General features: G+C 42.9%; 1 protein-coding gene across 1 annotated transcript in view; it reads left to right on the top strand.

Moving 5' to 3' along the window:
* Positions 1–15,000, top strand: part of LOC308284382 (neurabin-2-like) — a gene marked incomplete at its 5' end in the record, with an annotated part of 63,155 nt that overhangs the window by 27,158 nt on the left and 20,997 nt on the right. The window contains 3 exons of the mRNA XM_080724981.1: positions 8,224–8,356; positions 11,617–11,737; positions 12,552–12,656. Coding sequence (XP_080581107.1) covers positions 8,224–8,356; positions 11,617–11,737; positions 12,552–12,656 — 359 coding nt within the window. The remainder of the gene's footprint in view (positions 1–8,223; positions 8,357–11,616; positions 11,738–12,551; positions 12,657–15,000) is intronic.

Consider the following 15,000-nt stretch of genomic DNA (forward strand, 5'->3'; position numbering starts at 1 on the left):
ATACATATCCTTTTGGGGGTCCATCGCATGAAAAAGCTTGAGCACCACTGACATAGAAACATAGGTTTTTCAAAAAAACCTTTGAAGGATTTGAAATATTCAAAGACTTGCACAAATTTTAACGATTTTTCAAAAATGGCAGATCTACAAGCTAGATCTGCTATTTTTCAATAGTTAAAGCACAAAACAATGCATAATTATGCATTCCCAGTCTAAATGGGTTAAACTCCCTCCCCCTATGAAGAACATTCATGGGGGGCCCCACAGTGAATCCTTGTACCCAGGGCCCAGAATTTGGTGCTACACCCCTGCACGCAGGCACAATGTTAGATGTTCAAAGTTGGCAACAAGTGTTTCAGGATCATAGCCCAGCCCTCCCCTCCCCTGACCCCTCTTTGTTTGTACTGTGTTCTATCCGTCTGTCATTCAATGTTATATATGAGATACTTCAATGGTTTCCTATGGAAATAAGCTTAGTCCTTTCTAGGATCTCCTTTTAGCAGACCTTGTACCAGTGAACTGTACCGTCATGAAACTGTACCTTTTCCTACGCAAACTTCTTCTAATAAAGTCTTCAATCAATCAATCAATCAATCAATCAATCAATCAATCAATCAATCAATCCAGGAAGCATGGTCTGCTCCATAATGTGGTGACTGACATTTATCACAGACATTGAACACTGTTTCAGCCACGATGCCTGATCAGTCTGGGCTGAATGGGCATTCCTGCAATCTGTGGCGTCAGTTCAGAAAAAGCTAAGGTATGGCAACATGACTGGTGTCTTGCACGCGCGCCTGCAAGACACCAGTCATGTTGCCATACCTTAGCAACAGGCATGATACATTTATTTTAAGAAGTACATTTTCGTTTTTCTCCCCGTTTCTACGGTTTCTTGGGCTGGATATGGCAGCTTGGAAGTGCAGCTAAACACGTTAGTAAACGTGCCACAATTCAGGCTTTTGCAAATCCCGCCCCATTCTGCCCTGTTACTATGGTGGGACATTTGACCCTGGGCAGATTGTTTTTATAGTGGCAGTGAATGGGATTTTTTTATTTTTTCATAGCCTCATTACAGCTATATAAAGTACCAAAGGAAAAACATCTAGGTGATATTAATAAAAAGGGAAGACAAAGGTACAGTAGTTACATTGCAAAACAGGGGGTTTCCCCGAAAATATATGTTTTAATTTGTTTAATCCCAGTGGGACAGAATCACTATTGCAGATTCTTTTATAGTGGCAGTGGGATTTTTTTATTTTTTCATAGCCTCATTACAGCTATATAAAGTACCCCAAAAAACACATCTACGTGATATTAATAAAAAGGGAAGAAAAAGGTACAGTAATTACATAGCAAAACAGTAGTTTTCCCCCGAAAATATATGTTTTAATTAGTTTAATCCTCTGGATCAGAGAGAGAATAGAAATAGAAAGAAAAAGCGCATTGCATCTTGGGTAGGAAGAGGACAGCCAGATTATAGTTCTCCTCACATAATAGGCTGGCTTTTCGTAATTCTGCCCATTTAAAATATATGTACCCAATCGTAACTCTTAGTTACATTGATAAGGTCCATGTGAACTAGTCTGTTGAAGCTTATTCATTACAATGATCGCAAACGCTACATTGCAGTAGTTACATTGCAAAACAGGGGGTTTCCCCAAAAATATATGTTTTAATTTGTTTAATCCCAGTGGGACAGAATCACTATTGCAGATTCTTTTATAGTGGCAGTGGGATTTTTTTATTTTTTCATAGCCTCATTACAGCTATATAAAGTACCCCAAAAAACACATCTACGTGATATTAATAAAAAGGGAAGAAAAAGGTACAGTAATTACATAGCAAAACAGTAGTTTTCCCCCGAAAATATATGTTTTAATTAGTTTAATCCTCTGGATCAGAGAGAGAATAGAAATAGAAAGAAAAAGCGCATTGCATCTTGGGTAGGAAGAGGACAGCCAGATTATAGTTCTCCTCACATAATAGGCTGGCTTTTCGTAATTCTGCCCATTTAAAATATATGTACCCAATCGTAACTCTTAGTTACATTGATAAGGTCCATGTGAACTAGTCTGTTGAAGCTTATTCATTACAATGATCGCAAACGCTATGGTCGCGAGCGGCCTGGCCGTGCTCCGCAGTGCGGACAGCCGGTGAAAGACGGCTGCCAGTTTCTCCGACTGCAGAACTCCACCCCCGCTTGCAAAAAGTGAATGTATTTTTCTGGTTGGCCAGTCAGGGAGTCTCAGGGACCAATCAGAAGGCTGACAAACGGTGAATTAACAATAATGCATTGCCCCTGTGCAGCTGACCTGTGGAACCTGTGAATTTACCATTCTGTCAAGATGGGGAAAATACAAGTGTGGAGAATATAATTATGATACCTTGTTAAAGTGACCATTTTGTTACATTTTGCATTTGTAGTTATTTTACTGTAATTTACCAACATAATAACCAGCACAGATAGACAAAGAGACATTCATGGATTTATATTTAAAAGTAACTTTTATCTTCCCCCCCCCCCCCCCCCCTGGACCCAGGGTATGGCAGCTGCATACCCCTGCCATACCCAGTTGACATCCCTGCCTGCAATCTGCCCTGATGCTCACCCAGCCTAGTGACACACACTGCACAATAACTATAGTCAGGCACCACACATTATAGAGACACACACACACACACACACACGCACGCACGCACGCACGCACGCACACGCACACACACACACACACACACACACACACACACACACACACACACACACACTGAGAGATAACTAAGTTTGTCCTGAGTAGAACCTTTGTTTCGGTGTGTGTGTGTGAGAGAGAGAAAGAGAGAGAGAGAGGAGTTAGCGTAGCATGCTAGTTGTTTCCTGTGGATTAGCTTCCATGTCTATTTACGTCTACTGACTGGAGGCTAATCTACCTACTGTATATCTAACATACTGTACAGTACAGTACACACACGCACGCACGCACGCACACACACAGGCGTGGACAGGAACTATCATGACAATGGGAGCTGTTTCTATGTTTGAGGAATGAGCATGCAAGCATAAACACACACGTTTCTCTCTCTGGTGTGGTGTCTGTGCTCCGTTGTGCTCCTGATGAGCAGGCTGTGTTTCTAGTGGTGTGTCGGTCGCTCCTGAACGAACGGCTCAGTGTTCAGTTGCATCTAGGCCTAGAATTATTGAATGCTTTAACCAGTGAAAAATAGCAGATCTACAAGCTCACAGCGCGGCACCGAGTGCCGCGCTGCGAGCTTGTAGATCTGCTATTTTTGAAAAAAGTTGTGAAAATGTGTGCAAATCTTTGAATGTATGTATTTTCAAAGCGAACGTTTATAACTCAAATTTTGCTTCTGGGTGGTCCCTGGAACTAAATATTTTAAGATGGGGGTCCGTGGCCAAATAAATATCATTTTGGGGGTCCTTAACATGAAAAGGATTGAGCACCACTGACATAGTAGTCTCTCAAGAACAGACGAACTGATCGAGCTCCAGTTAAGTGAAAAGGACCTTTTCTTTGACGATGGCTGGCCAGATTGCTGACATAGAAACATAGGTTTTTTTCCAAAAATCTTAGAAGGATTCAAAAGACACTTATAGAATCGGGTCAAAATTCAAATGTTCACGATTTTTCAAAAATAGCAGATCTACAAGCTCGCAGCGCGGCACTCGGTGCCGCGCTGTGAGCTTGTATATCTGCTATTTTTCAATATTTAAAGCATAAAATATTGCGTCATAATGTGTTCAGGCCTAAATGGGAATTATTATGCTCATAGCCAATCAGATGGGCATAAACGGGCGTTATGCCCGATAAGCTTGAGGATTGGTTGATTGGTGAGTTTGACACATGACATTTCAGCCAACCAGACTGCACTCTGAGCGAACGCCGACCTTATTTGTTGGCCGGTGGATCTCTCCGGGTCCTCCGACGTCTCAAAATGACGTGGAGGATGACATGACTCCTGCTGTCCTCTTTGAGTAAATGAGGAAGTGATCCGCGGTGGAAAACCAGTGATAAATCATAGCGATTTTATCATTATCATGGATAAGCCTAAACAATCCAGTTCACATGAACAATACTGATGTAAAATAAGATATCTGAATGTATTTTTTATACATTAAAATGTCATGAGCCAGCACAGTTATAGGGAGGTTTGCCCAGGTTTTATTTCTCTTCCGATGGCCACAATAAGCCTGGGTTTCCGAGGCTAACCAGACAATAATCCTGGGTTTCCGAGGCTAACCAGACAGTAAATGGGCCAATCACCATGATTGGTCAAGTTTCAGGTGACATCATAATGATTGTCTTACTAGGACAAACGGGCAGAGCACGGCTGTTTTAATTCAGGCCTGAAGCCCTGAACGCAAATCTGTGTCACTCTAGATGTTTATCACTTTAACCATTACTTCATAATAGTGCCGCACTGCGAGCTTGTAGATCTGCTATTTTATTTTATTTTATTGTGAACATTTGTGCAAGTCTTTGAATCTCTTTGACCCGATTCTGTAAGTGTCTTCTAAATCCTTCTTCTAAATCAGTGCTTCTCAAACATTTTCATATCAAGGACCCCCCAAAGTTACATGCATTTGGCCGCGGACCCCCATCTCAAAATATGTTGTTTCAGGGACCACCCACGCAGAAGCAAATATTTGAGTTACAAATGTTCGCTTTTAAAAAGATATATTCAAAAATTACGATTTTTTTTTTCCAAAATAACATCTGCTATTTTTCATTAGTTAAAGCATTCAATAATTCTAGGCCTAAAAAGGGTTAAGGGGTTAAAAGTGTCCTCTTGGACAGGGGTTCCCAAACTCTTTTGTCTCAGGGCACCCCATGAATATTGTTTTAATCCGAGGCACCCCTACATTATAATTTTCACTCCCAGCACCTTATATTTATAGCATATCGTTGTTGTCGGGTGGAAACGTCCAAAACCGTTCGTTTTGTATTTATCGTCTATACAATGTACTAAACTAGTGAAAACAGCAGATCTACAAGCACAGTGCTTGTAGATCGACTGTTTTCAGTAGTTTTGTGCGACAGTCTTTTATGATGAAGCAGGGCTTTGCTTTAGCAAAAGACGTACACATTTGAAACTTGGAGATTCTGCCCGACAGTGACGATATTTTAGTGATTATGTTGCGAGGAAAACATTGAGATAACGGCCATTTTGGTTAGAACTGACTGAAAATAACTTTGTACTTCAAGTTTAAAATGATATTTTTTTAAGTGTCCAAATAGATTCCAAATATTATCAAATGATCTCGTGGCACCCCTGGACTGCCGTCGCGGCACCCCAGGGTGCCCTGTCACCCACTTTGAAAACCACTGCTCTTGGAGATCCCTGGTCAATGGATGATCAGGGTGATCTGGTGGAGAATCTGATCAGCATAAAGGTTTGATGGGTTTTATAAACCCAACGGCCCCCTCTACTGGCCAGGGATGAAACAAGGAGCTGGAGATTATTCTAATTATAAATGCTGTCATGGTTGATTCTTCTGCTGCAGCTTTTTGTTTTATTTGCTGCTTCTGTTTGTCTAACATTAAATACAGGTGAATGACCAGAGCTCTGTCCTGTAGTTGTTCATTAGACTAGATTCACTGCAGTTATTATTGGCCTATGATTGCTGCTCTGTGGATTAAAGCTATACAGTGTAAATTGCTCAACTAGTGGTCAGAGCTGTATAGCAAACCTTGGTCGCGTCCGCGTCTTTCGGCCGTTTTCCGCCGCGGACCGGGCCTCACACCACCGCGTCCGCCTGCAGCTCGCCGAGATCTATCTTTAGAGGGGTCCCTGGTTCCTGTGCGTTCAGGCATTCTGGAGAAAGGAATCCTTCACCCGAGTATATGTTGTTGTTATGTTGAGGCAAGCTACTTCCTGAGAAGTCAGCAAGATGTGCCTGTGATTGGCCGGTAGTGTACCATGTGTTTATGATCCGCGATATGATTGGCCAACGTATACACATGATGCAGATGACGTCATTTTGCCGCGAAATTCTCCCCCCCTCACGGCTCATAGAAAACATATAAAGAGAAGGCTTTAGAAGCTGAAATTAACGGAGTGGGGGTTCTAAAACTTTAGCGATTTAACAGTTAGGAAAACTTTAAGATTTGTTTTATAAAAAAAGTTACATGGTATAACTTTAAATCATTGTAGTTTATGGCTGTCAATCCGCGCTTAATTCAAACTGACCAGGGATGGGACGATAAGCCATATTATCGTTTATCATGATAAAAAAACACAATTTGATTGTATCGTGGAGAATTAATTTATCGTGAAATCGTCCTCCGTCATGCACTGGGATCAATTCACCTTTTATTTGCTGAGCTGCACATCTGGTACCACTAAAACCCTCTGTAATTGGTAAAACGTATTTATAATAATACGTACTTGATACGTTGAGTCTTTTTTTCACTCTCTACCAAATCTCTTCATATCAGATCTATAATCTCACAACTCGTCACACCGCTTGTAGATCTGCTATTTTTTCTGGAAAACGTTCCGCTCCAGGATAATGGATGTTAGGGATATTTTGATTATCACGATAATATCGTAAATCGCGATTTCTTTGGTCACAATAATCGTGATATGACATTTTCATATCGTCCCATCACTACAACAGACCCGACTGTTGTGGGTCGGACCGAGCCGTGTGTGTTGATCTGAAAACCCATGTGGAATAAGGTCTGATTTCGCCCCCGCAGATACATGACATGACATGAGACATCCTTCTGAGATTCTCCTTCAGAGTGGAGTTGAAACTGTGTTTATGTATGCCATAAGGTCTTCAGGCCGCCGAGGGGAATTATCAGCCTGAAGTGTCTTATTACCCGGCTAATAAAATCCAATTAATAATTTGACTAAAAACAAAACAAAGTATTTCCTTGTTTACAGACGGCTGGAAGTGTTGCACAAGTGTCGCGCTTGGGGGGGACACGGTCACCTTGGAAAACAAGGAAGTGCTGATCAAATAGAATCCATTTTCTGTTACTGCGTCGTCTATTTCTCGCCTCAAATCTTTTAAAAACATTCTTGAGGGCAACGTTTAGTTGTAAATGTCACTGTGTGTTTGTTTACATGGCTGACATGTTGGATACGGCACTAAATTCACACAGTGCAGCCTGACTGCAGCAGGTGTTCTGAGGCCTTGATTAGGCAGCGGTCTGTTATAGAGCGTAGGGCTGCAAGCGAACCTTCGGGGATTCGAACGTTCGTTCGCTACGTTGGCAATCGAAGTTCGAAATTAATGGGTTCAGGTTTTTTTCTTTTTTTTTCTTCTTTTTTTTTACACGAAAAATAATTATCAGAATGTGATAGGCCTATTCAGAATAGCACAGTAGTAGAGATAGCCAAATACGAAATAAGTTAGGCCTACCGGTAAACACTAACAGTTAATGGTGACCGTTATAGTAGTTATAAAATGCACCAGAACAGCTTGGAGCGATCAAGGACCGTCCTCCGCTCCAATTCCGCTCCAATTTGGGGCCGCGCACACACGCTTGATGACAGTAGAGTGAGAGCAGCTGAGCTGGGCAGAGACAGACGTGTGTGTGCTGCTGTGCTCTGAACAGCGAACACCCATCCATGCACCCAAAGATTAAACAGCCTTTCTCCTAAAGCATGAGCAAAGATGGATTTCATTGCAACCCCCTAAAGGATTATAATGCGATTTCTGGGGTTGTTACATCGAGACCAGTTCAGCCCGAACGCAACGCGCTCCGACGCAGACACGCAGTCACCAAGTCTAATCATCATCCGTGCAACTCCGCTATACATTGAGCCTGTTCGTCAACAAACTGCAACATTTTCTCCGATTGGGTTGGATTTTCCAAGTGTTAGCCTAGGTGTTAATGCGGCCACGCATCCACACGTTTTCAATGGATAAAACAGCGCATTTAAATCATTTCCTACACTTTTAGCTGGTTAAAGGTACTGTACGTTCGATGGTTCGGAGGTTCGAACGTTCGGTTTTTATTCAATTGAACGAACCATCTAAGGTTCGATGGTCCGTTCGGAAAATCCCCCCGAAGTTCGAATCCCTAAAACAGGGCTAGATTACAGCCCTAATAGAGCGGAGCGGTCATTATTCACCTATACTTCACCGCTGCGGACCAATCAGAATCAAGCATTCAACCAAGCCAGGTAATAATATATCACATCACCTCCATCAAGCTGAGTGACCTTTTGTTTGACCTTTGACCCCTGCAGGTGTTCACTACGTACTCTAACGAGGACTACGACCGTCGCAACGAGGACGTTGACCCCATGGCGGCCTCGGCCGAGTACGAACTGGAGAAGAGAGTGGAGAGACTGGACCTGTTCCCTGTGGAGCTGGAGAAAGGTGTGCACACACGCACGCACGCACGCACGCACGCACGCACGCACGCACGCACGCACGCACGCACGCACGCACACACACACACACACACACAGACTGCTAGGGTTTTACCACCAGCTTGGTCAGTGGAAGAAGAAGCTAAGCTATCTGCTAGCACGACATCCCGTTATGGGATTGCGTGTGGAGGGAGATCAGCCTAATTAGCAGGTAATTATGTGAGCGGCTAATGAGCTCTCTGATGTGATAATGATTAAAACCCCAACACACAACAGACCATGCTGAATCCATGCCTATATACTGTACTGTACTGTACTTTATGTCTGGCTGACTGGCTAGTGTCCAGCTTTTCTTCTTTAATACTTATTATACTTATATGTCATGCTATATTTCTAGGCGCATGTCTTTTACAGTTTACAGTTTAGGCATTTAGTAGACGCTTTTAATCCAAAGCGACTTACAATAAGCAGATAATACATCATTATAATAAGAATACTAATAAGGCCATAGGGATGTGTATCAGTGTGTATATTATATGTTAAAGATGCAGATGGTCTGGGTATCAGTATCATAGGGATGGGAGCGGGTTAGGGTATATGTATATAATGTTTATATTATATTTACAGATGCAGATGGTCTGGGCATCAGTATCATAGGGATGGGAGTGGGTTAGGGTTAGGGTATATGTATATAATGTTTATATTATATTTACAGATGCAGATGGTCTAGGCATCAGTATCATAGGGATGGGAGTGGGTTAGGGTTAGGGTTAGGGTATATGTATATAATGTTTATATTATATTTACAGATGCAGATGGTCTGGGCATCAGTATCATAGGGATGGGAGCGGGTTAGGGTTAGGGTATATGTATATAATGTTTATATTATATTTACAGATGCAGATGGTCTAGGCATCAGTATCATAGGGATGGGAGTGGGTTAGGGTATATGTATATAATGATTATATTATATTTACAGATGCAGATGGTCTAGGCATCAGTATCATAGGGATGGGAGTGGGTTAGGGTTAGGGTATATGTATATAATGTTTATATTATATTTACAGATGCAGATGGTCTAGGCATCAGTATCATAGGGATGGGAGTGGGTTAGGGTTAGGGTATATGTATATAATGTTTATATTATATTTACAGATGCAGATGGTCTAGGCATCTAGCCTGACACTTCAGTCCGCACATCACCCCCCCCTGCTGGTGGGTGGTTTGTAGTGTGGACTGAAGCTGCACGTATTTTAATCTATTTCGAAGGCGCCTTTAGAGCGGGCGCTTTGAATGGGCCAATCAGGGTTGTATGCTTGGGGCACGTGGTGATTTCTCCCTCCTGCGCTCCGGTCCCAGCCCCCTCCAAACAGAGCTCTTCAGCTCACGTGAGACTCGCTCGTGGACTCTGATTGGTGTCCTCTGCCCACGTGAGAGTCTAGTGGACTCTGATTGGTCCGTGAAAACTGTCATGGCGGAGTCAGACTTGACTCGTATTATTTTAATAAACTATGAAATAGTGCCGTTTCTTCACGTTTTAATACCATTTTGCACTAACGTAAACATGCAGACATATAATATGTTATGAGAAATAACGTATTTTTGCAATGTCACGCCACGTCGCCGTCGTGTGTGTGTGTGTGTGTGCAGTGTGTGTGTGTGTGTGTGTGACGTCAATAGGCTTTAGCCCCCCCCCGCCGAAATAGATTGTCTGCCCGGAATTTCAGACTCTCTCCCCCCACGTAGTGTGGTGTGAGATGTCTGGCGCAGTCAGGCAACTAGGCATCAGTATCATAGGGATGGGAGCGGGTTAGGGTATATGTATATAATGTTTATATTATATTTACAGATGCAGATGGTCTAGGCATCAGTATCATAGGGATGGGAGTGGGTTAGGGTTAGGGTATATGTATATAATGTTTATATTATATTTACAGATGCAGATGGTCTAGGCATCAGTATCATAGGATGGGAGTGGGTTAGGGTTAGGGTATATGTATATAATGTTTATATTATATTTACAGATGCAGATGGTCTGGGCATCAGTATCATAGGATGGGAGTGGGTTAGGGTTAGGGTATATGTATATAATGTTTATATTATATTTACAGATGCAGATGGTCTGGGCATCAGTATCATAGGGATGGGAGTGGGTTAGGGTTAGGGTATATGTATATAATGTTTATATTATATTTACAGATGCAGATGGTCTAGGCATCAGTATCATAGGGATGGGAGTGGGTTAGGGTTAGGGTATATGTATATAATGTTTATATTATATTTACAGATGCAGATGGTCTGGGCATCAGTATCATAGGGATGGGAGTGGGTTAGGGTTAGGGTATATGTATATAATGTTTATATTATATTTACAGATGCAGATGGTCTAGGCATCAGTATCATAGGGATGGGAGTGGGTTAGGGTTAGGGTATATGTATATAATGTTTATATTATATTTACAGATGCAGATGGTCTGGGCATCAGTATCATAGGGATGGGAGTGGGTTAGGGTTAGGGTATATGTATATAATGTTTATATTATATTTACAGATGCAGATGGTCTAGGCATCAGTATCATAGGGATGGGAGTGGGTTAGGGTTAGGGTATATGTATATAATGTTTATATTATATTTACAGATGCAGATGGTCTGGGCATCAGTATCATAGGGATGGGAGTGGGTTAGGGTTAGGGTATATGTATATAATGTTTATATTATATTTACAGATGCAGATGGTCTGGGCATCAGTATCATCGGGATGGGAGTGGGTTAGGGTTAGGGTATATGTATATAATGTTTATATTATATTTACAGATGCAGATGGTCTAGGCATCAGTATCATAGGGATGGGAGTGGGTTAGGGTTAGGGTATATGTATATAATGTTTATATTATATTTACAGATGCAGATGGTCTAGGCATCAGTATCATAGGGATGGGAGTGGGTTAGGGTTAGGGTATATGTATATAATGTTTATATTATATTTACAGATGCAGATGGTCTGGGCATCAGTATCATAGGGATGGGAGTGGGTTAGGGTTAGGGTTAGGGTATATGTATATAATGTTTATATTATATTTACAGATGCAGATGGTCTAGGCATCAGTATCATAGGGATGGGAGTGGGTTAGGGTTAGGGTATATGTATATAATGTTTATATTATATTTACAGATGCAGATGGTCTGGGCATCAGTATCATAGGGATGGGAGCGGGTTAGGGTTAGGGTTAGGGTATATGTATATAATGTTTATATTATATTTACAGATGCAGATGGTCTAGGCATCAGTATCATAGGGATGGGAGCAGGAGCAGACATGGGTCTGGAGAAGCTGGGGATCTTCGTGAAGACGGTGACGGAGGGAGGAGCAGCACACCGAGACGGACGGTAAGATTTATGATGTCACATCACAGCCTATGAATAGCCAGACGCCTCATTGGTCGGTGGAGCCGCATGTCAACGCCTCCCCCATGTAAGGGCGGCATAGCTGAATAGGGAGCCCGCCTGGGGAACCAGAGCCCCTGGTTGTCCCAGGTTCCATTCCATAGCTGAATGGTTAGGGAGCCGCCTGGGGAACCAGAGCCCCTGGTTGTCCCAGGTTCCATTCCATAGCTGAATGGTTAGGGAGCCCGCCTGGGGAACCAGAGCCCCTGGTTGTCCCAGGTTCCATTCCAGGCCAGGATAGCAATGTCGATGTGTGTCCCTGAGCAAGACTCTTAACCTCTTGAAAGAAATGCAAATGCCCCTCTTCCCCTGCCATACCTGAAGGCAGCATTCAAGAGAATTGCCTTGTCCAAACTCTCCTGAACTTGAATGCAGCATCTTATGTTGAAAGAATTGCCCTCTCTGTGTAGAAATCCATGCCGTTATGCTGCATCTCCAGTATTCACTTGTTTATGCTTACGTTCAGTGTGGTATCAAGCACCGAAAATAGCCGACCTCCAAGCTTGGAGGTTTGCTATTTTCAATATTTTCACAAAAGGCCCTTTTGGAGATTTCAGCCCCTGCCTTTCTAACGTTCTCTGCATGTCTCTTGTGTGTGTGTGTGTGTGTGTGTGTGTGTGTGTGTGTGTGTGTGTGTGTGTGCGCGCGTTCGTGCGTGCGTGCGTGTGTGTGTGCGCGTGCGCGTGTGTGTGTGTGTGTGTGCGCGTGCGTGTGTGTGTGTGTGTGTGTGTGTGTGTGTGTGTGTGTGTGTGTGTAGCATACAGGTCAACGACCTCATCGTGGAGGTGGATGGGACCAGTCTGGTTGGAGTCACTCAGAGCTTTGCTGCTTCTGTCCTCAGAAACACTACTGGAACTGTCAGGTAACACACACACACGCACGCACACACACGCACACGCGCACACACACGCGCACGCACACACACGCACACACACGCGCACACGCACACACGCACACACGCACACACGCACACACCAGAGATGGGGACTCGAGTTAAAGACTCGTCACTCGAGTCGAATCGAGTGACACTTTTGGCGACTCGTCACTCGACTCGGACTCGCCCCTCAAAGACTCGAGACTCCACTCGACTCGTGATCATAAGACTCGTGAAGTTCACGAGTCTTAAAATATTTTAAGCACTATAATGCATGACAAGCCCGACAAATATTGTCCTTTCCTTCTCCTTTCTTCTTTCTTTCTTCTCTGGTGCGCGGCTGAGCGCCGCTGTACGGCTGAGCGCTGCGCAAGGACACAGGGGCGACCGGGTTGTTTTTCCCAACGTACTTAAGCGCAACGGTGGGGGCCCAGGAGCGCTTCGCTGTGTTCACTTGGACCGCGCAGAGCGGCCCGTTGGGAAAAACGCAGTCTGTCTCGCAAAGCGTGGCAGACACAGCCGTCTGCATGGACCTTTCATCGTAAGATTTAAATATTAAAACGGCGAAATAAAACACACATGTTTAGCTCATCATCAGCTATTGTACTTCAGCTAACTTGGCATTTGTTTAATAATTTGATAAAATGATAGGATTATCTGTGAGAACCTGCTTATCTAATGTCGGGTTTCTCTCCGAGCGCATCCTCCTCTCGTCTTGTTCCACCAGCTGCAGGCAGCTATAGTCTAATAGCTGAGCTCATTAACCCCTCGTACTTATTGTTTAAAGCATTAACGTGAGGTTACGCCCCATGCCCTGTAAGCCCTACTGTTACACTGCTAGAGGATTATTAAATTGTTTTTGTATCTGTTGCGCTCGCGCGTATATAGTGCGTCTTTTCAAAAGAGAAGATCTATATCTAGACGCGCCATGACACGGTGGATTAATAGCTTGCAACTCTGATTTTTTGGGAGCCTTATAGGCTAAACAATATAAGCCATCTAGTTGATTTTGTTAGGCTTATAGGCTGAACAATAAACCTATAGGCTATTACTGTAGTTCATATAGGTTGTTGTCACTAAATTCTTGCTATTGAATATTATGCTGTATCAATGACTAAGTAGGCCTAATGTAATCAATCCTGACATACTGTCTGCTTATATTAATACAGTAAAAGAGTGATTATGAATGACACAATCATGCAGTTGCCAGTACATAATTTAATTAATATACGCCGGTAACTAACGTCAGTGATGTAAAATGTATTCCCACTAAGAGTACACGTCGCTATGGTAACCCGTATCGATACGTTTTACGTAACTGCCATAAAGTGTTATGTTGCATACTGTCCAGCTGGCGGCTGCTTCAAATAGAGAAATTGTGATTGCTTCGCAATTCGTATTAAAACAACATTTGAATACTGTATAGCTCAAACTCTCTTAGGAAAAGGTTAGTACAGAAAGCTACAAAGGTCTACTAAAAGGATTTAAACACAAGAAAGCACAATGGCTTGTTTACATTGTCATTGAGGTCCTTTCGTACAGCATTCAAAAAAGTGTCAAGCAACTGAAGCAAGTGTGGCTGGCTTTGGGATTATTTTATTAACAAAGAAAGTCGTCGGATGATGATCGGGATTCGGGGCGGGGACCCTACTATTGGACATAACTGCGTTGCTTCCAAGGAACTTTCACCGAGGATGGAGGCAGGAGGTCTACTTCAGAGATGTTTCCTGGGGGAAATGGATCCATTATTATTAATCGTGGAACTTTTAACTGCCTCCGTAGCGTGACTGTAAGTACATACATTCATGTGTCTTTCCTAATTTAGCCTGCCATGGCTGCTGCTTTAGCTGTATCTGTGAGTACCGGGTGATCATGATGCGCCATGTAACTTTTTTAGCTGGAGGCTAGATCATTATAAAAAATAATTAAAAAAGATATATATGTATATAAAGACTCGTAACTCGACTCGGACTCGCCACTTAAAGACTTGAGACTCGACTCGACTCGTCCCCCAAACTGCCCAAAGACTCGTAACTCGACTCGGACTCGCCACTTAAAGACTCTTGACTCGACTCGACTCGTGATCACGAGACTCGTGGGCATCTCTGGCACACACACACACGCACACGCACACACACACACACATATTTGAAATATGTATTCATGCCCATATCTCTGAATGAATTACATTTCTTCTCAGCCCTCCTGTTGTGTTTGGATTCCTTCTACAACAGGATGTGAACATGGTGCCCAACACAAGTGTACGCAGGGGTTAAAGTTCTCTGTCCTGGGGACAGATTTTTTATTCTTATTTCTTGTGGTGTAGTGTCGT

Source organism: Nannobrachium achirus (assembly GCF_963921795.1).
Source record: "Nannobrachium achirus genome assembly, chromosome: 4".
Lineage (NCBI taxonomy): Eukaryota > Metazoa > Chordata > Actinopteri > Myctophiformes > Myctophidae > Nannobrachium > Nannobrachium achirus.